General features: G+C 50.9%; 9 protein-coding genes across 20 annotated transcripts in view; 3 read left to right on the plus strand and 6 right to left on the minus strand.

Annotated features, from left to right (window-relative positions):
- LOC125954978 (epsin-1) overlaps nt 1-5,277 on the minus strand; it is a 13,861-nt gene extending 8,584 nt beyond the window's left edge. For 2 of the 11 annotated variants that reach the window (XM_049685737.1, XM_049685729.1), the window contains exon 1: nt 537-1,417. The gene's annotated coding sequence lies outside the window, so the exon portion shown is untranslated. Of the gene's footprint in view, nt 1-461; nt 487-536; nt 1,418-4,952; nt 5,074-5,188 lie in introns of those variants that run through there. The other 9 variants (XM_049685732.1, XM_049685736.1, XM_049685733.1 and 6 more) reach the window with 9 other exon arrangements.
- LOC125955028 (elongation factor 1-alpha) overlaps nt 1-17,500 on the plus strand; it is a 214,988-nt gene that overhangs the window by 185,553 nt on the left and 11,935 nt on the right. The window lies entirely within an intron of this gene.
- On the minus strand, nt 5,441-9,272 carry LOC125954971 (DIS3-like exonuclease 2). The gene is made up of 2 exons (XM_049685717.1): nt 5,952-9,272; nt 5,441-5,891 (listed from the first exon to the last, which is right to left on the minus strand). Exons 1-2 carry the CDS (start codon nt 9,159-9,161, stop codon nt 5,598-5,600), a joined length of 3,504 nt encoding a protein of 1,167 aa, XP_049541674.1. The 5' UTR covers nt 9,162-9,272; the 3' UTR covers nt 5,441-5,597.
- Nucleotides 9,580-11,492, plus strand: LOC125955018 (protein Aatf). The gene is made up of 2 exons (XM_049685831.1): nt 9,580-11,075; nt 11,150-11,492. Exons 1-2 carry the CDS (start codon nt 9,634-9,636, stop codon nt 11,274-11,276), a joined length of 1,569 nt encoding a protein of 522 aa, XP_049541788.1. The 5' UTR covers nt 9,580-9,633; the 3' UTR covers nt 11,277-11,492.
- Nucleotides 11,647-14,090, minus strand: LOC125955022 (protein disulfide-isomerase A3). Its single transcript, XM_049685835.1, has 3 exons — nt 13,943-14,090; nt 13,590-13,805; nt 11,647-13,495 (listed from the first exon to the last, which is right to left on the minus strand). The coding sequence occupies exons 2-3, from the start codon at nt 13,733-13,735 to the stop codon at nt 12,178-12,180; spliced, it is 1,464 nt and encodes a 487-aa protein (XP_049541792.1). The 5' UTR covers nt 13,736-13,805; nt 13,943-14,090; the 3' UTR covers nt 11,647-12,177.
- Nucleotides 14,595-15,446, minus strand: LOC125955069 (threonylcarbamoyl-AMP synthase). Its single transcript, XM_049685921.1, has one exon. It carries the CDS (start codon nt 15,444-15,446, stop codon nt 14,619-14,621), a length of 828 nt encoding a protein of 275 aa, XP_049541878.1. The 3' UTR covers nt 14,595-14,618.
- Nucleotides 15,496-15,951, minus strand: LOC125955114 (DNA-directed RNA polymerase III subunit RPC10). The gene is made up of 2 exons (XM_049685970.1): nt 15,766-15,951; nt 15,496-15,681 (listed from the first exon to the last, which is right to left on the minus strand). Exons 1-2 carry the CDS (start codon nt 15,904-15,906, stop codon nt 15,496-15,498), a joined length of 327 nt encoding a protein of 108 aa, XP_049541927.1. The 5' UTR covers nt 15,907-15,951.
- On the minus strand, nt 16,045-16,870 carry LOC125955090 (mitochondrial inner membrane protease subunit 2). Its single transcript, XM_049685946.1, has 2 exons — nt 16,520-16,870; nt 16,045-16,449 (listed from the first exon to the last, which is right to left on the minus strand). Exons 1-2 carry the CDS (start codon nt 16,863-16,865, stop codon nt 16,202-16,204), a joined length of 594 nt encoding a protein of 197 aa, XP_049541903.1. The 5' UTR covers nt 16,866-16,870; the 3' UTR covers nt 16,045-16,201.
- Nucleotides 16,870-17,500, plus strand: part of LOC125954995 (poly(A)-specific ribonuclease PARN-like) — a 2,509-nt gene continuing 1,878 nt past the window's right edge. For both annotated transcript variants that reach the window (XM_049685784.1, XM_049685785.1), the window contains exons 1-2: nt 16,870-17,154; nt 17,253-17,500. The exon at nt 17,253-17,500 is cut by the window's right edge and continues 713 nt beyond it. In XM_049685784.1, coding sequence (XP_049541741.1) covers nt 16,875-17,154; nt 17,253-17,500 — 528 coding nt within the window. In that variant the 5' untranslated portion in view covers nt 16,870-16,874. The remainder of the gene's footprint in view (nt 17,155-17,252) is intronic.

The raw sequence follows: 17,500 nt of genomic DNA on the forward strand, positions 1-17,500 counted from the left end.
ACATCACCCAATGGAGTTCGCGACAATGTTTACTATTTTCGGGAGGAAGTTTTCTTTTTTCGTTTCACCCTAATCGCTTACTTCACCCATTCGTTAAGTAATAGGCCTTAGCTCGAATAGTTTTGTTGCACTAACAATTTATAAACGACTCAATAAACATCCGGGGACTCGGACCGCTCGGACAGCGACCGCGACCGTTTAGGTTCTTTCACTTTTCTTCAGCACTGCACTTGAAATGGCAAGATCTAGTTAACACTGCCATTAATCCTGCCAACCGTTACTACACCCTGCTCGGTGGCTTTTCGCCAGAACCAGCAGGCGTTATCAGTTCCCCGGACAGGCGCTTATCGGCACAGCTAAATCCCAGCACCGGGGCACTCCCGTTGCCCCAGCTCGAGGCAGTTAGTCGCGGTCTCTATTTTAAGATTATTTCCGTATTCGACACAAAACCAAAAGCATACCCTCCCAGACTAAACAACACACGGCCTACTCGAGATAGTCCCAGCGGGTTATCCGGATCGCACACAACCACACACCTGCTGCTCGCGGACAAAGAAAGTATGGCACACAAAATATGGCCACAGAAAGTGCGCGACCTTCCTCGCAGAGCGCGTCGCACACGATGACTGAAGGTTGACATCGCAGCACGCGAAGCCAAGCCAGCAGCTCCTCTCGTTCTCCTCGAAGTGGCGCCACCCGGCTTCCGATGGCGGCCTCGGTACACGCCACGCCGTCCATGACAAAGGATAATTTAATTTGCGACCCCGGGGATGGGGTGGATGCGCAGTTTTTCCACATTTTTTTGCAGTTTTTTTTTTCGGTCACACACTCGGTACATCGGTGTTACAAGCCATGGTAGCACCGTGTCTGTGTGGTGTTTGTGCTGAGGGAGTGAGAAAGCACTGGATGCAATCTGAGGAAACTCTTGCAGAACACATCTCTCTTGGCGTCGTCGTCGTCGTCGTCGTCATGCAATGCATCATATGTTGCCGTGACCCGAATCGCATCACTAGATGGCGAGCGATGTGCAAGTCCCATCCAACCGAGAGTGAGAAAAAGATAAAAATGGCCACCTCAAAACATCACCGATAAGAAGACACACGACAACTTGCGCTGTTGATGTGGTGTGTTGGGGACGGACACAATGCGGGCGGGGCTACAGAGATAACAGTGTCCGATATTGGGTGGACGGGGGTGGTTACATGCGTCATAAAGACGTCCGCAGTCGAACGTGCTGCCCCCGCCGTCTGGACAAATAATGCAGTAGACAACATTCTGGTTGGACACACTATTCTTGCATCGGGATGAAATGGTCTGGTCTGGTTTGTAGCTCATTAGCGAGAATCGCGAATTACTCTCTCGCGGAGTCAAAGCTGCAAATTCTGACCCGGTTCGTGTGACCAGAGTGGCACGTTGGCCCTGGGCTAATCGGAAATAATCCACAGACCGCCCGAGGACACACACTTGCCCAACGAAGAACGATTTATTGATCGTTCGGAAAGCGTCGCATCCCCCCCCCCCCCCGGGTTTATAGTGCTGTGGCATATGCCGGTAATTTGCTCCCTAATTACCCGGTACCAGCAGCGAGGACCAACCACGGAAGGGAGCTGGAAGGATTATCAGGGTGTGTGCCGCCAGCTGTTAAGGCCAATTCGTTGGATCATCTTTGTGACGCCAATCGGTTGTTGCTCCATTCCTAGTCCATCAGGGGATTAGTATGGGAGGACCTTGGATCTTGAGACCAAGCCATTGAAAGGTCATCATTTTACAGCGTGCTCTGGAGTATAAAAAAAATGCCATCTAGCAAAATAGATCACTTGCTATTGTTTCTCGCTGCCAGGGAGGGTGGTACTGCTAGCGAAACGTCTTATCTTTCCCGCTCGATAGGCTAGGCGTCCATGATGCCAGGGTGGTTCGACATCATCATCGACACAGTGTGTTCGAGTTCGTGTGGTTCGTCACGTTGCAAAACGCATGATGGAGTATTCACTGGACTGGCAGCACCTTACGTGATAGAGGAGCGGCTGGTGATTCCATACACAAAATCCAAAAAAAAAAACATCCAGGATGCATGTTATAACCACGAGCCACTAATGTGCAGACATAACAGTAACCGGCTGTTTTTCGTGCGAAGCAAGTTTCTGAGGGTCCGAAACTGGTATTCCTAGGCTAAGACATTGCCCAGAACGCAGCAGCATGTAACCGTAATTGGATTAGATTTGCTGCAACAAACGATGGTCATTGGTGCGGTGGACGTTAAAAAAAATAGTCAGTACTGGCCATGAACAATCGACTCCAACCGACCAGCGGAGAGAGGCGAAGCAACAAACATGATCTAGCGTCTTTTAGTTGAAGGCAAGATAGATAAGAAACACCATTTTAACACCATTAAAGCCTCGCGCACCCGGGGACTTCTCGTCCGTCGTGTTATCATATGTCATTACAGTTCACCGTCCTCGACACCGGCATTACGCGGCTCTGCGATTCCCCCGGTTGTTATCGTATCATTCCACAACTACAGGCATCGCAGTAGACGGCGCAGTAAGGTTCCTCTTCTTGGCCGTAACTAAACAGCAGACGCGGTAGCTACTGTAAAAAGGAACAGCTTACTAACCGAATTCCCCGAGCCAACGATTTTCGATCTTTTTCGGTCGTTATTAGCCACTTGTTGGTGCCCCTTGATTTGCTGGAACCTTTTGTTAGTCTCTCGCTCTCCCTCGAGGCTGTGCGTGCTTAGTCATGGATTTGGAAAGAATGCTTCCTCACTCCCTATGTTGTCACTTCCGTTCTGCTGATTTTCGCTCCAGAGAGTCTCCAGAGAGGCTCCGCTGAATCATAGTCAAAATGAGTAATTATTGACCGAAAAAAGATAAGGGGATGACAAAACTATATTGCCACCAAACGAAATTAAAGGAACCCTCAAGGTAGTCAGCAAAGTGTCGACTTATATCATAGCAACGGATGGATGTCTAGGTTGAAAACTCACGATCAGCACGTGAGGTGATGTGTTTATTGCTGTTGATCCTCTCTAGACCGTATTCAAGGGCTGATCTGTTTACTAGATTTGTTCATTAATGCTTCGCGGCGTAATTTATTCACCAATAAACACTGGCAGGAAGCCGGATCCGCGTGCGTGCGTTCGCTGCACGAGCGCACCTGAGACGAAGGCAAACCAGTTTCCAGTGGATTGTGAGCGTTCAATTTTCAGCGACCCTCAACAAGGTCTGAGTGGTTCAGGGAACCCGTTGCTGCTGTTGTTGCTGCTCGCGCAATTGGCAATAACCCAACGATCGATTGATACGGAAAGAGGAAGTGTTTTGTACAAGAGATGCGACGCACGTGATCGAAATGAGAAGCAGAAAATTCAGTGGTCCTCGGTCAGTTAAAAGCGTTGATAAAAAGCCTCACGGACCATTCCCCCAAAATAAGCGAAGCGAATGAAACCCGATTTGCCTTTTCCAATGATGTCATCGAAAAGTGAGTCATGCTACGACCCCGGCACCGGGTACACTGCGACAATGAATGATGGTTCGGTGAGAACTGGAGCATGCAAATTTCAATTTGAATAAAAAGCCAGACTTTTGTGCAAGAACCCTCACTCCAGAAGGAACAAATAAAGGATACCGGAAGAACACACAAACGCACACACACAGGCAGGCCCCGGCGCTGTATGTTCAAGGCCAGAAAACCATTCCGATCTTCGCATACAACAGATGTTGTCCCCGGGAAGACGTTTCTGCTATGCTGCTGCCATCTTCTTCCTTTATCCTTCGCACTTTCGCTAACGCCAACGTTCCAAAGGAAAGCAGAAACATGTTTGAAAGACACACAGGGGAGGAGAAACTGGATGACCTCAACCCGGAGGACCTCGTGCACACTCGGAAACCTCTAGCACCACATTCCATCGGCCCTCCTGCCTCTCTGCCTTCGTTTCATTCATCATTCTGATGCTGGAATCTCGCGATCGCACGGGGCAATCGGGGAGCACAGCAGGCGGCGCCTAGCTTGCGATGATCACAACACACAATGTTTACTGGCACGCATACCATCATCGCACGTTCCATACACGTTGTTGGAGTCGTTGTTGTTCTGAGGGGGCACCAATTTACACCGAGCCGAGAGACTAGACATTTCCGATCATCATCATCATTACCAATCAATTCAACCATCCTCTGCTCAGTTCATAGAGAGGGAGGAACAAGCTCATAGGAGGGTCCAGGGCGTTGTACGATCTGCGTTGTTACGCATCACTGCACGGATGTTTGGCTGGCCCTAGAAAGTGCGTTTCTAGTACGGAGAGAAATGAAAGTACTCCACCGGTTACTGCAACTGCAAGACGACCAAAACAGGATGCCTTCGGATTGATGATGACCGGGATATGAAGGGAAACGCCGAGATGCGCCACAGCGGACGACGTGATTGACAAATTACGAAAACATAGTAACCAGAGCTCGCGTTGTTATTCATCCAACGACCGTTCTGGTTTGTAGAAGGCTGTTCTGAGCAACGGGGAGGCCAACTGAGAATTGCTCGAGGATCTACGGTTGTCGCAACAGATCAAAGGGGAGCACCCAGCGCGACATTGGAACTGCACTGCACCACCAACACGTACACACACAAAATCACAATTCGTCACCGTCATCACCATCGGCGCCCCCAATTGATCGAAACAGGACGTCGCCGCCTACACGCACTCGCCTCGAAACTCACTCCAGGGACCGTTTCGATCCTTTCCGGAAACACCTTTTCAACTTCCACTGAATGCCGTACCACAAGCTTTACTACGATAAATCCCGTTATCTCGGCCGGAAGGCTTCTCGTGCGATGACGACACACCAGCGGACAGCGGCCCTTGCCGAGGCCCCGCGCGCGCTCTGCTGCGTGAGTAGAAAATTCCCCGTTGCGCTGCCGTGGTCAGCTATTTCTAACTTTCTTCCCCACCGCCTTTCTACCGTGTACCGAGGCCACTTTCACGACGTATATCTGCCACCTCCTTCCGATCCCCCCACGCACGCACGCAATCTCGAGACGAGGAGCGGCTGAGATTTTACTCGAAGCTTCTTCCCACGGTTTGAGCCGCGCGCGAACAAACTGCACCAAAACCGCGGTTTACGTGTACCATCCGATGACGACGACGACGCAGAAAAAACCGACAAAACACAGAATTAAGTTAAAGTTAAGAATTGACCCTGCGTGTGTACCGTTTTTGTCCCCGTTTCTTGCTGGCTTTTGCTGGCTGCTGCTGCTGCTGCTAGTTTTACTACGGACGACGACGACGACGACGACGACGACGGCACTTCTGCCCAGTCAGCCAATACCCATGCAGCAGCGGATGACGACGCTTGTACTAAAAACTATTTTTTGTAAAGTCGAGTTAAGAGGCAAAAAGGGGGTCGAGGTCTTACATGTTTTCGGACTTCTTTACGAAGGGAAACCGGGATAGGGTTGGATGCCGACAAATGTGTTGTTTATTTCTGCTTTGTCTAAAAATGGTCTGCATATTTCGGAAGTTGGGAAAAAGGGAAAAACGCACAAGGGCCATCCTATGCTGGTAAGAATCTCAAAAGCAGTCCTAGAGCGGTGGGAAGGAAAGTGTTTCAGTACACTTTGGCCGATGCCATTTCTTGGCAAATTTCTTCCACGGGATTCGAAGCATCCTCCGCCGAAGGGGATGCGGGATTTGGCTCAACAACGGGAACGGTCGGTGCCGAAGTGGCGAGCGGGAGGACTGAGGTCACAACAATCGCCCCATTACGTACCTTAACCATGACGCGTACTTTCGTGAATATCTGCAGCTTCACCGGTGGGATCGAAGTATCCTTCGGGACCAACAGGCAGCTACCCGTCGGTTCAACCGGTTTGAAGACCAGCCGTGCGGTTGCAGCAATTTTCTAAAAGAAAAGTCCTAAATATTAAAACATATTCTTAATACCGGTCCTAATGAAGCATACCTTTTCGAAAACCTTCACCACAAGCCCGGCATGGATGAGAACCAGTTCGATGTGATGCTCACCGTAGCCCAAAACGGCACCCATCATTTCCTGCTCTCCGGCCGTACTTAACCAGTGCCGGAAGTAAAGCAGCGAACTGGCATCTCCCGCTAGTTTCGCGTTGTACTTCTTCTCATTGCAGATCGAAGCCAAACGCTGCACCTCATCGGGTGAACGTTTAGGTTCCGCGTCGATTCCCAGACTAGCAGCCAGTACGCGATGCACCAAACAATCGGCATACCGACGGATAGGACTAGTAAAATGCGTATACAACGGTATCGCCAGCGCGTAGTGGGCAAAATCTTCCGGTGAACTCGCAAACGTCGAACAGTAGTACAGTGCACGGGTCATTGGTTTCGCTAGCAGCACGCTCAGCACACTGGATACCGCATCCGGATGTTCCGCGGCCGTAGCGATCGCTTCCATCGATTCGCGGATTGCCTTTGAGCTATCGTACGAAAATGTGTATCCGTGTGCGGCCAGGTTGCGCACTAGCTTCTTCATCATATTATCCGACGGTGCCCGATGGCTACGCAGCAACGAGATTGCCGGATAGGCGGCATGGATCGCCTCAGCAACGGACACGTTCGCCAGAAGCATAAAATCCTCGATCAGTTCGTTGCTCGCACGCAACTGATACACACCGTAGGCAAGTGGCCGTCCGGTGGCCGGATCGAGGCGGAACGTTAGCTTCGGTTGGTTAATCTTAAGACAGCCACCATCCATACGCCGTTTCCGCAGCTTAACCGCTATCGACTGCAAACGATTCACGATATCCCGCAGCTCATTGGCCGTGTATCCGTGCGCAATCACCGGCATACTTTCGTCTCCTTCCAGAGAACCTTCCGGGTTGTCCAGCATCAGTTGAGCATGCTCGTAGGACAGCTGAGCGCACGAGTTAATGATGGTTCGCTCGAAGCGCGTATCCAAGATCTGGCCGTCCTCTGGCCGTATCTTCCAGAGCACCGAAAACGCTAGCTTATCCTGACCGGGCAGTAGGGAGCAGCTGTTGCACAGCTGCTTCGGCAGCATATGATGAACGCCATCTACCATGTAGATAGACGTGGCACGCAGCTTGACCTGCTCGTCAAGTGAGGATCCTTCACGCAGGAAGTACGTCACATCGGAGATATGAACTCCGATTTCATAGTTACCATCCGGCAACAGCGTACAACTCAGGGCATCATCCAGATCACGTGCGGTGGCTGGATCGATCGTAAAGATACATTCACCACGTAGATCCGTACGCTTCGCAAGTTCCTCCTCGGGGATGGTGTACGGACAGGGTGGCAACTGTGCAAGCAAGCTCTCCGGATATGGTGTCACGTCCAGGTTATACTCCACAAGGATTGCTTCGTTTTCCACCTCCAGCTGACCACACTTGCCGATGGGCCTGAGAATCGTACCGATCGGTACATCATCCTGCCATTGCACAATCTGAGCTTGATAGATCACCTCCAATAGATCCGTCCCGGCAGCGATATCACCGTCTCCGGATCCTCCTTCCTTGCCATCATTGGGTGCATTCATTGGATCGAGAAATGCGTTCGGTAGATCGTGATGCAGGACGCGCATTGCCGGAATGCGCTTATCGCGCGGTATAAACATGCGATAGTGCTTCTTGCCCTGTCCTATCGGAGCGAACGTGCCCACACACTGTCGATTGTGGCGTTTCTCGAGGACACGCACCACAAATCCGAGACCATTTCGTGCCGTAGGTTGTGCTTGTGCGACGACAGCGGTTACCGGTTGTACCTCGTCCACCACCACACCTTCCGGTGCCGATGCATCTGCTACCTCCTCTAACGAAGCTTCCGCTGCCGGGCCCACCTTTCCGCCATCTTTCGCCGGTTGCTCTTCCTTAGACTCGTCATACTTCACGAACACCTGCACCACATCGCCCTCCATGGCGCACTGGCGCAGGAGGATGGAATTGATGAAAACATTACCCGACTGTCTCGGATCGTCCACAAAGGATTGGTAGTGATTGTTCGGGTTTATCCGTAACGGCCCCTCCACCAGATAGCCCACCCGATTCGCCACTAAACGATCGACGAAAGCGATCAGATGTTCGGTCGCATTCTGCGAACCACGATCACCGAGCGTTAGCTCCGCTTTGTACTCCTTTAACGGCCGCGTCTTGCCATCGTTCAGCAGATAGCTAACTTGCGCTTCGAACGTTTGCCGTTCCGGTTGCTTCACTTTACCCTGCGGCGCATCGTGCGCTTTTTGATGCGAATGATGCGCTTTTTGCTGCGGGCGAGCTTTAGGATTATACCGTTTCTTCTTCCCCGTCACTGTCATAAACTCCATCGCCGCCAAATGCAACGATTCCGAGATGCTCCGGAACGCCTCCGCAACCACGATCTTGTCCTTCTTCTGCGGATGAGCCGCGAGTAGCCCATAGTTCAGTCCAATCTTCTCGATTAACTGCTGCCGCTGGGAGGAATTTAGCGTAAAGAGCGCCAGTAGGAGCTGTTGGTCCGAGGGAAGATCCTTCAGCTGCACCTGCGGATTCCCATTCTCTGTCGGATGATCCGGTGTCACGTGCTTTGACCTCTTGGTACTGGCCGCCTTCATTTCATTCCACTGCACCGATCGCTTCGTTTCGCGCTTTTCCTCATGCTCTTCCCTGTCACCGCCACGTACCTCCGCAGTGGCGGTCTCTTGGCCTTTCCTGACCTTCCCTGGCAGCAGCTTCTTCTTGTGGGATTCATGTTTAAGCTCGTTGATTTGCGATTTGATGTCGTCGATCATTTCCTGCAAATGCTCCAGCTTATGTATCCCCCCCGCCGGGGTCGCCGTTTTATCCTTTCTCTTCTTCTTGAGCTTTGCCGCTTCCTTGCTGGCCGCAGCCGCTTCCTTCTTCTTCAGCTTCTTTTCACTTTTTTTGCTGGGTCCTGGAGCTGGTGCAGCAGGATCCGGCCTTCCAGCAGGTGGAGGACTATCGTTGTCCGCCGCACCGGGTGCTGGATCCGGTTGTTCGCCCTTGTCGACCTGCTTCGGTTGCTGCACCGGCACTCCTCCCTCCTGGTCCAGGGCCACAAATTGCACCGGTTTTTTCGGTGCTTTCGGTGCACTTTTGCCCTTCGTGGCACTCGCTTCCTGCATCTTAGTCGTACTATTTACAATATCGTCCCGGATTCCACGGAAAAAATCTTCATCCGACATGATTTCGTCACTCTGTCTTTTCACTTTGCACAATATTAGGCAAATCTCAATGAGGGGCTACCGTCGTCGTCGTCGTCGTCTTTCGAGTTTGGCTTTCTCCGGGAGCAACAACACGGCGGGACAAAAGGAAAAAAACACAAAGGGTGAACAGGGTGGTCACGCGAGCACACACCGCGGCCTACTTTTTCGGTGGAAGATTTGCGTTCTCGCAGAAATACTTTTTTCCTAAAATTTACGTGTAAATTTACGCTTCGCGTACTACCGGCCATTAAATTAATATTTGCGACACACTTTACGTTTTTTTATGTTCGCGGTTTGCATCCACGCGACCTGTTTCGATCTACCCGTTTGCAGGTGTACCTTCTGTCATATAGCCTCGCACTCACACACTCAAACAACTTTTTTCAAAACACGACTTTCGCACGCGGTTTTTCACGCTTTCTCACGGTTTCGTGGTTCAAAATTGGCCAAAATGAAGAAAAAACCGGTCACCCTTTCGGATAAGATCAATAAATTGTTCGACCCGGACGCCGCGCCAGAGTATTCGGATGAGTCGTGTTCAGACGAGGCGGCGCCCAAGTTCAGCGAGTTCGACGAACTTCCGGAGACGACCGGCAATACCGGGTTGAGTGAAATCCGTAAGCGCAACGTACAGCTGCTGGAGGACATCGATCAAAAGTATGGAGGAACCGTTTCCTCCCGAAAGGAAGCATTCGGTGAGGATGAGGACGAAGATTACTTCCGAGATGATGATGATGATGATGACGAGGAGGACGACAACGACGACGACGACGGTGATGATGATGGAGAAGATGAGGACGAGGAGGATGATTTTGGTGAAGATGACGACGAGGACGAACAAGAGCGGCACGTGGTAAAGAAAGGTTCTATTTTGCGCCTAAAGCCACCACAAAGTGATGATGATGATGGCGGTGAAGACGATTCCGACGCAGATGGTTCCGAGGAAAGCGAGAACGAATTGGATGAACAGGATGATTCGTTTGCTACATACCTGCAACAGACCAAGGCACCGCCGGCACCGAAGGCAAAGCTAATCACGGAAGAGAATCATCAGGAAACGATTGGCAAAGGCCTAGCGGTACAGAATCAGTTAAAACTGTGGGAACGTATGCTCGAAATGCGAATCAAGCTCCAGCCATGTGTTGTGGCGGCCAACAGCTTACCCTCAGTCGGTACCTACGAGAAATTCAACCGGGAAAGTAAGGAATTTCACGAAAAGGTCAGTGAAGCGACCAATACCGTTACCGATGCGCTCGACAATCTACTGAAGCTGCAGGAAAAGCTGTTTGAGCAGTTTTCTGAAACCAAACAACTCCTCAAAGCGGGATCGAAGCGTAAAGCGTTGCATTCGCGATTACATTCCACCGGCAAACGGAGTGCCGTAGAGGAATACGCAGCATGCCTGGCAGGTCGAACACACGATATGACCGACTATCGGAATGGGGTACTGATGAAGTGGCACGATCGTACAAAGATCGCTTCCAGCGTGCGAAACCAAAACCAATCGTTGTCAGTGCTAAAGAAAATCGAAGACAGTCTCATCAACCGCGAGGAACTCGTACGGAAAACGCAGCTATACCGCGGTGGCTATCAGCGACTCGGGCGGCCTGCGTCAGACTCCGGCTCAACCGAGCAAAGTGAGAAAACCCAACCAGCCAATGGGCGAGATATCGAGGACCAGGATCAGCCAGCGGAAGCGAAACCTGTGTATGATGAGGAAATCTATGAAGATTCCGATTTCTACCATCAGCTGCTGCGTGAGCTCATCGAATACAAAACGAACACCACCGATAGCCCGCAGGAGATCGCGAACAAGTTGGCGGAATTGCAGAAGCTAAGGAATAAGATGAAAAAGAATGTAGATACAAAGGCTACCAAGGGGCGCAAGATAAGGTAATTACGGACAATTTTCGCTGTTTCACATTAAACTAACCTCTTTCCCTAACTTTCCGTATTTAACAATTCAGGTACGTGGTGCACAAAAAGTTAGTTAACTTTATGGCCCCCATACCGGACTACGATTGGACGGATGAAGCGAAGGATGAGTTGTTTGGGTCGCTGTTCGGCAAAATTCCAACCACCGCTACGGAATGAAGCTGAGCTAAGCAAGAAGTGCAATCAGCGAATGAGTAATAAATTGTTTTCATGTTTTGCACAAAATATTTTTATTAAAGCTTCCTGAAACCTACCAAGCACCGTACATTCAAGGGAAAGTGTGTCACGTTTCGTTCGCAACTAGGTAAATCGTTGATTCAACATAACATAGCGCTGGCATGGAAGCAACTTAGGCCAGCATGTACCCCAGCAATAACGACGGAAATGATAAGCAACATGCTGCCTGCATTAACAAAGCAAATACAGTTATCTAGCATCGTCGGCAGCACCCCATCAGCCGTTATCAAAGTTCGTATGTCATCCCAGAAAGGTCATCGTTAAGTGCACCCAGAGAGAGACAGAAAGAGTGCTGGTTCCTTTTATAGACTGTTTTTATTCCTTCATTATTCATTTAAAAAAGAAATGCATTTTCACAACTCATTCTACACCAGGCAGCTGCGTGGAGCCGTGTATTTGAGGAAATGATTTGAAATGATCGCAGCAACACACTAGTAGCTCTTACTGTTTCCGACGTGCCATGTGTTATTCGAAATTGGCCTACTTCGACGCCACCACCGCCTCCGCCAACTTTATTCTAAATACTCACAAATAGTTGCAGTTCTAGCTCTCCGTAGGAGGCTGATTTTTTCTCGCGGAGCGCAGAGACGCATTCGCGACGATCGCCTAATCGGATCGCTGATAGAAATGAGGTGTTATAGGAATGCTGCGACAACAGAGAGGGGGCGGGGCAGATCTCACAAAATAATGGTCGGATTCCAACCGAAAGGTAAGCCAAGATGAAGGATGGAATGCACCACTCACTATCATCACATCACAACCGATGGCCCAATCAAAATGGAAAGGAAAAGATGATGCGGAAGAGAGAAAGTGGAGAGTGAGATTACAACTCGGTCTTCTTGGCACTGCCCGAGCGATCGAAGCCCTTCAGCTCGCTAGTCGAATGCTTGGCAATGTACTTGACGAAATCGTCCACATCGCGGCCACCCTCGTAGCGGATCGGTGTGCGCTTATCGTTCTTCGCCAACCAGTAGAGGGTCGGGAAGCCGCGTACTTCGAAGTCGGGCGACACATCGTTAGCGGTAGCATCCATCTTGACGATCGACACCTCCTCATCCTTCAGCTTCGTGCCGAGTTCCTCGAGCGTCGGAGCGAGCTTCTTGCAATGGCCACACCACGGTGCGTAGAACTCAATCAGCGTATCGACGCCATTGTTGACGACCACCTCGTCAAAGTTCTTGGCAACGGCCACCTTTACCGGTCCATCGTTCGATTCCGGCACCGGTTCCGACTTGATGTACGGCTCCAGCGAACCTTCCTCGAGCTCAGTGGCAAAAGCCTGCAGATTGTCGACGGAGAACTCATCCTTCATGATGAACTTCTGGTTCTTGGCATCGCGGGCCAACACCAGGGGCTTATCGCCGGTGTAATCGTATCCGTACTCGTTCAGCTCATGCTGGAAGTCATCCTTGGCGCTGACGGCGAAGTTGATGCGTCCGGTGAACTCCTTCGCGACCTTCAACACACGGTTACGCCAGTAGTTGGTACCCTTCGGGTTCCTCACGTAGTCGAGCGCATAGTACACCACGATCAGTGGGTTCTTGAAGTCGTTCGTAGAATCGCGCGAACGCACACCGGCCAATCCGTGGAAGTTAGCCTTGACAAAGTCAGACAGCTCCTGCTTGCTGCTTCCCTCGAACTTGACAAAGTCCGGTTCAAACTTGTTGGCCAACTGGCGGGCACGGAACAGATAGATGGCATCGGTTGCGCCCTGCTTCTCGAGCACAGCCTTGGCGCTGGAGTGACCGAAGCGCAGCTTCTCACGCTGACTGTCGGCGTACTTGAGGAACACACCCTTCAGGTCCGATTCCTTCTCAAAGAAGCCCACCACCGACGTTTCCTGGACTTTCAGGAACGCTTCGAACGCTTCCAGCGTCAACAGATCCTTCGAGGCGGGACCGACGATCGATTTCATGTATTTCGCAATACCGCTCGCCTCGCGCGGCCCATTGTACTCCTGTGAAACCTCGCCGTTCTTGAACACCTTCAGCGTGGGGTAACCGCTGACGCTGAACTTGTTACAAGTTTCCTTGCCACCCTCCGTACAGTCCACCTTGGCCAACGCGATCGCTGGATCCTCGCCACGTAGCAGCTCCGCTGCCTTCGCGTACTCGGGCTTCAGCTTCTTGCAGTGGCCGCACCTGCGTTCACGTACGAAACACAAAAAAAAACGATTGTGTCACGTTGCCATTCCCATCGAGTTCTCGAGTTCCGGTCCGAGATGAGCCGACTTACCATGGAGCGTAGAACATCACCAGAGTGGTCTCGGTTTCGGCAACCCGCACCGAAAAATCGCTATCGGTCAGATCGAGAACATCCGCTTCACCAGCGAACGCCACTGCAACGAGCAGGGCACAGCTTAGCAGCACCCGGCGATACATACTTCCGGCTCCGGTTTACAGGAAGCTAGAGGGGGGTTGATCCAATCGAATCCGAAACTCCTCTTCACGACTGGAGAGGAAGGAGAGAAATTGTTTCAGACAAAAGCGACCACCACAGGTACGGTCGACACGCCGACAACTTCTAGAACAGTTCTAGACGTGGCCGATCCGATTACGAGGCTGCAGTTGCGGGATGATTGCACACACCTTTTTGACGCTGTTCAGAGCGATGGCGACGACCTTTCTCGCGGGGCCAAGAAAAAAGTGCTTTAAAAAGAAGAGACCCAAAATGCCGGCCGCTGTGTCGGGTGAAGAGGTGAAGAGGGGTGTTTCGTTGGCGATCGCTGATTGGTCCGCGTCAAGCTCAGCAAAATTGACTTGAAGGCCCGTTTATGCGACCTGCTTCTACTCCTTAGCAGCCTCTTTTCCGGATTTTTCTGATCTTTTCCGATGGTTTTTGTAATGTGCAGCATCCTTAACATGTAATTTATTGCTTATTACTTTTCCGTTGTGCCATTGAGGCCTTGGCGTAGGATTTAAGCTGGTTAATTGTTAACGTTATAGGGACCCTGTTGCTTGAATGTTGGCTGCGGCTGCGGACCTTTCTTGTGACAACGTCCGAGAATGCTACGAAAGACCGTTATAAATTGCGAAGATAACCGTTGATCCCGAGGGAAATTCCGTGACGAAAATATTACACAGGAGCACATCGTAGAGTTCCTTTCAGCGCATGCCACGAGTTAAAACTGGGCTTGCCTCTAGCCATCCAGTGCAATCATTCACATTTATCTAGATCATGTGCACCGCACCGAGTAATTGCAGATGCAAAGATACGAAACACGACGATGCACGATCGAGATAAGGGTTTTAAATACTACTTTATTCAATTCATCTCGCCATCAGAACGACTATCGGCAGCGAAGAAGTTAAACCGCTCGACCACCGCTTTCGTATGCTCGGCCGCGACGCCCGATCGAATCAGTTGATATGAACCATCCTCCGACAGATCGATCACCGTTGATGCGGCCCGCTGCTCATCGGACTGACCAAGTTGACCGCCATCAAACACCGCACCCAAACTGCTCCAGAGACACTGGAACTCATGCACGTTCAGCGTACTTTGGCATGCGCTCTTGTTGGCACTGGTTAGGGCTATCGGATACCGGAATGCTCGAGACACATCGCGGATAAACTTGAAATCCGGTATACGAATACCTATTTTTTCGATACCCGGATTCAGAAAGGGATTATCCAAATGGAGCGATTTCCGAACCACGATAGTGACCGCACCAGGGAGCAGTTGCTGCAGAAGGGCATCTGGCAGATGATCCGCCTGTCCCCAGTACCGCAGATCGTCGAAATCGGCCACACAAATGGCTACCGGTTTCTGCTCGTGGCGTCCCTTGATGGCGTACAGCTTCTGTATAGCGGCCGGATTGTTGGCGCTACAAGCGAGACCGTACACGGTATCGGTCGGCAGGGCAATCACTTGTCCGGATTCGAGCAGGTTAGCAGCCTGGCGAATCGCGCTACCGTCGGTAATCGCTATAAGCGCCCGTTTGCTATCCGACCGCCTGCCATCCTCATCGTTCTCTAACTTCACGCACGATCCTCCATTCGTCATCATTTTGGTGCCGATTTTAAAGCTTCTACTAACTGTTCCTCGATAACTACACTGCAAAAGAGCTCCAAATGGCCTTACAATACTCATCACTTTAAAGACTCCGTAACTTCCAACACGCCTCGCTAAAGATCCGCTTTTAATCACGCCAGAGATGTCCGCAGGTTTGCTCGCAGCATTTGTAGAATGTGGTCATCGGCTCGTCGGCGGAACGGGTTTGCATCTGCATGAAGTACGCACGAGCGTTTCCACAAGCCGGGCACACAGCGTCGGTTGAATCTACGTTTTCCCAGGCCGCAGCACCGCCCATAACATGATCCACTTCCTGCCGGGGGAACAAAGATTACCAGTCGTCGCCGTGAGATAAGATTGCCCGCATCCGTCGAGCACACCGGCCGAATCCGCTTACCTTCAGCTTCGGATAGATACGGGTGGATATCTTCCGCTTTATCTTACAGATGTAGGGACAGGTATTGCAGGAGAATCGTAACGAATCGGTGCTTTCTTCCACGAGCAGCAAATTACCGCAGGTAGGGCAGAACATTAACATTTTTCACCGCCAGACCGAGGCAAAATGTTTACAAAACCCGGCGCCGGAACGTGGTCGTATTTGACGTTCCCTTCGTAGCCACATAGGACGAGGCTTATATGGCCAAAAATTCATATTCTTTCGGAAATCGGTTTGTGGATCAAGAAATTCGAAACTGTTCAATTTAATTGTATACTTCATTTTAAAGCAGCAGAACTAGCATTTGATTATTTTAAACAATAGATTTTGCGGAAAGTGTCGGATTATACTACAGGTGAACGTGGAGTCGTGGTACCTTCAGTCGGTTGTGTTCCTTTTAGGGAGTTGCGATGGAGGAGTTACTGGTGCTACCACTGCCGTTGCTAGCCGCATGACTATTGGCAGTCTTAGATCCACTGTTGGCAACCGTTGCCGGCCGTTTGCCCATCGTTATCGGGATCCTGGAGTTCGGTACGGTTGAAGGAAGCTGCTGCCACCGGGATGGTGGCCAAACGATCTGAAGTGCTCTAGCCGTTACGAGCCCCAGTGAAACGGGCCCAAACGTATTACTATCTAATGAGTTGCCTACAAGAGGAAGCACAAAAGCGAAGCATTAGGGGACAGCCGGATGCAACTCCTGCTAAACGGTTCTTACCTGTATGATCCCCTTCAACCCAGCAGTGCCCCTCGGGCACTTTAACGTATGGGATCTTATATCCTAACGTAGCAATCACATCTCCCTGTAGTGCGACAACGCGCTTGATGATCTTCTGGTTGGGATCCTTCGGAGAAATTAGGGAAATGATATCACCCCGCTGCACCTCCATGTTTCGTACGGCCCACCGCGAAAGGAACACATAGTCGGTCACACTGGCATCCGGATTCAGGGCCGGTTGCATCGAGACCCCCTCGACTCGCGCCACATATCCGACACAGTCCAGGAGCGTAACTCCAACCGGAACACCGAGCAGGAGCGACTTCAGGAAGGTAGGAAATCGCATTGCGACCTAATGACTAGAGACAGACACTTTCCACCATCGCTTGAGGACGATTTGAAGACGAGAATTTCTCTCCCGGAGGTCCTTTTTTCCCCGGAATTCAGCAACAGGATTTCATCCGGCAGTTTTTCCGTGTTTTTCCGAACGGTTTTTGACAGGTTGCTTTGTTGTGTAATCAGCGGCTACTCGGCTGGCAACACTGCCACACGCAAACAAAATTTTCGGTCGCTTTTTTCTGGAGTAAAAACAAAATCTTTTGGTCTCTTTTCTTCAATGGAAATCACCACGAAAAGTACGAAACACAGGCGGGTTGTTGAGTGTGGATAGTGGAAATGGAAAATTGCAAGAGTAAAAACGTTTCCATGTTTTCTTTACCCCGGTTTTTGTTAGATTTTGCCGAGCAGTTGCCCGAGATACGGAAAGCGATCCAGGAGGCGTCCTTCTTTGCTATCGATTGTGAGTTTACCGGACTAGCATCGGATCGACTGATCTTTCCCTTCGATACACCGGAAGAGGTGTATCAGAAGACCGTCGAGGCCAACACCCAGTATATCATCGTACAGTTCGGCTTATGTGCTTTCCGCGTGGAACCGGTGGCTGACGGTGATGATGAAATCGCGCCAACCGAGCCAAGGCTA

Source organism: Anopheles darlingi, chromosome 3, assembly GCF_943734745.1.
Source record: "Anopheles darlingi chromosome 3, idAnoDarlMG_H_01, whole genome shotgun sequence".
Lineage (NCBI taxonomy): Eukaryota > Metazoa > Arthropoda > Insecta > Diptera > Culicidae > Anopheles > Anopheles darlingi.

Excerpts from the sequence above, each read along its gene's own strand:
- LOC125954971 (XM_049685717.1), bottom strand. The coding sequence starts at position 9,161 with ATGTCGGATGAAGATTTTTTCCGTGGAATCCGGGACGATATTGTAAAT. Across the intron at positions 5,892-5,951 it reads TGGTGAAGGTTTTCGAAAAG|AAAATTGCTGCAACCGCACG; the intron begins GTATGCTTCATT and ends CTTTTCTTTTAG.
- LOC125955018 (XM_049685831.1), top strand. The coding sequence starts at position 9,634 with ATGAAGAAAAAACCGGTCACCCTTTCGGATAAGATCAATAAATTGTTC. Across the intron at positions 11,076-11,149 it reads ACCAAGGGGCGCAAGATAAG|GTACGTGGTGCACAAAAAGT; the intron begins GTAATTACGGAC and ends TTAACAATTCAG.
- LOC125955022 (XM_049685835.1), bottom strand. The coding sequence starts at position 13,735 with ATGTATCGCCGGGTGCTGCTAAGCTGTGCCCTGCTCGTTGCAGTGGCG. Across the intron at positions 13,496-13,589 it reads GTGATGTTCTACGCTCCATG|GTGCGGCCACTGCAAGAAGC; the intron begins GTAAGTCGGCTC and ends ACGTGAACGCAG.
- LOC125955069 (XM_049685921.1), bottom strand. The coding sequence starts at position 15,446 with ATGAGTATTGTAAGGCCATTTGGAGCTCTTTTGCAGTGTAGTTATCGA.
- LOC125955114 (XM_049685970.1), bottom strand. The coding sequence starts at position 15,906 with ATGTTAATGTTCTGCCCTACCTGCGGTAATTTGCTGCTCGTGGAAGAA. Across the intron at positions 15,682-15,765 it reads GTATCTATCCGAAGCTGAAG|GAAGTGGATCATGTTATGGG; the intron begins GTAAGCGGATTC and ends TTCCCCCGGCAG.
- LOC125955090 (XM_049685946.1), bottom strand. The coding sequence starts at position 16,865 with ATGCGATTTCCTACCTTCCTGAAGTCGCTCCTGCTCGGTGTTCCGGTT. Across the intron at positions 16,450-16,519 it reads GGTTGAAGGGGATCATACAG|GCAACTCATTAGATAGTAAT; the intron begins GTAAGAACCGTT and ends TTCCTCTTGTAG.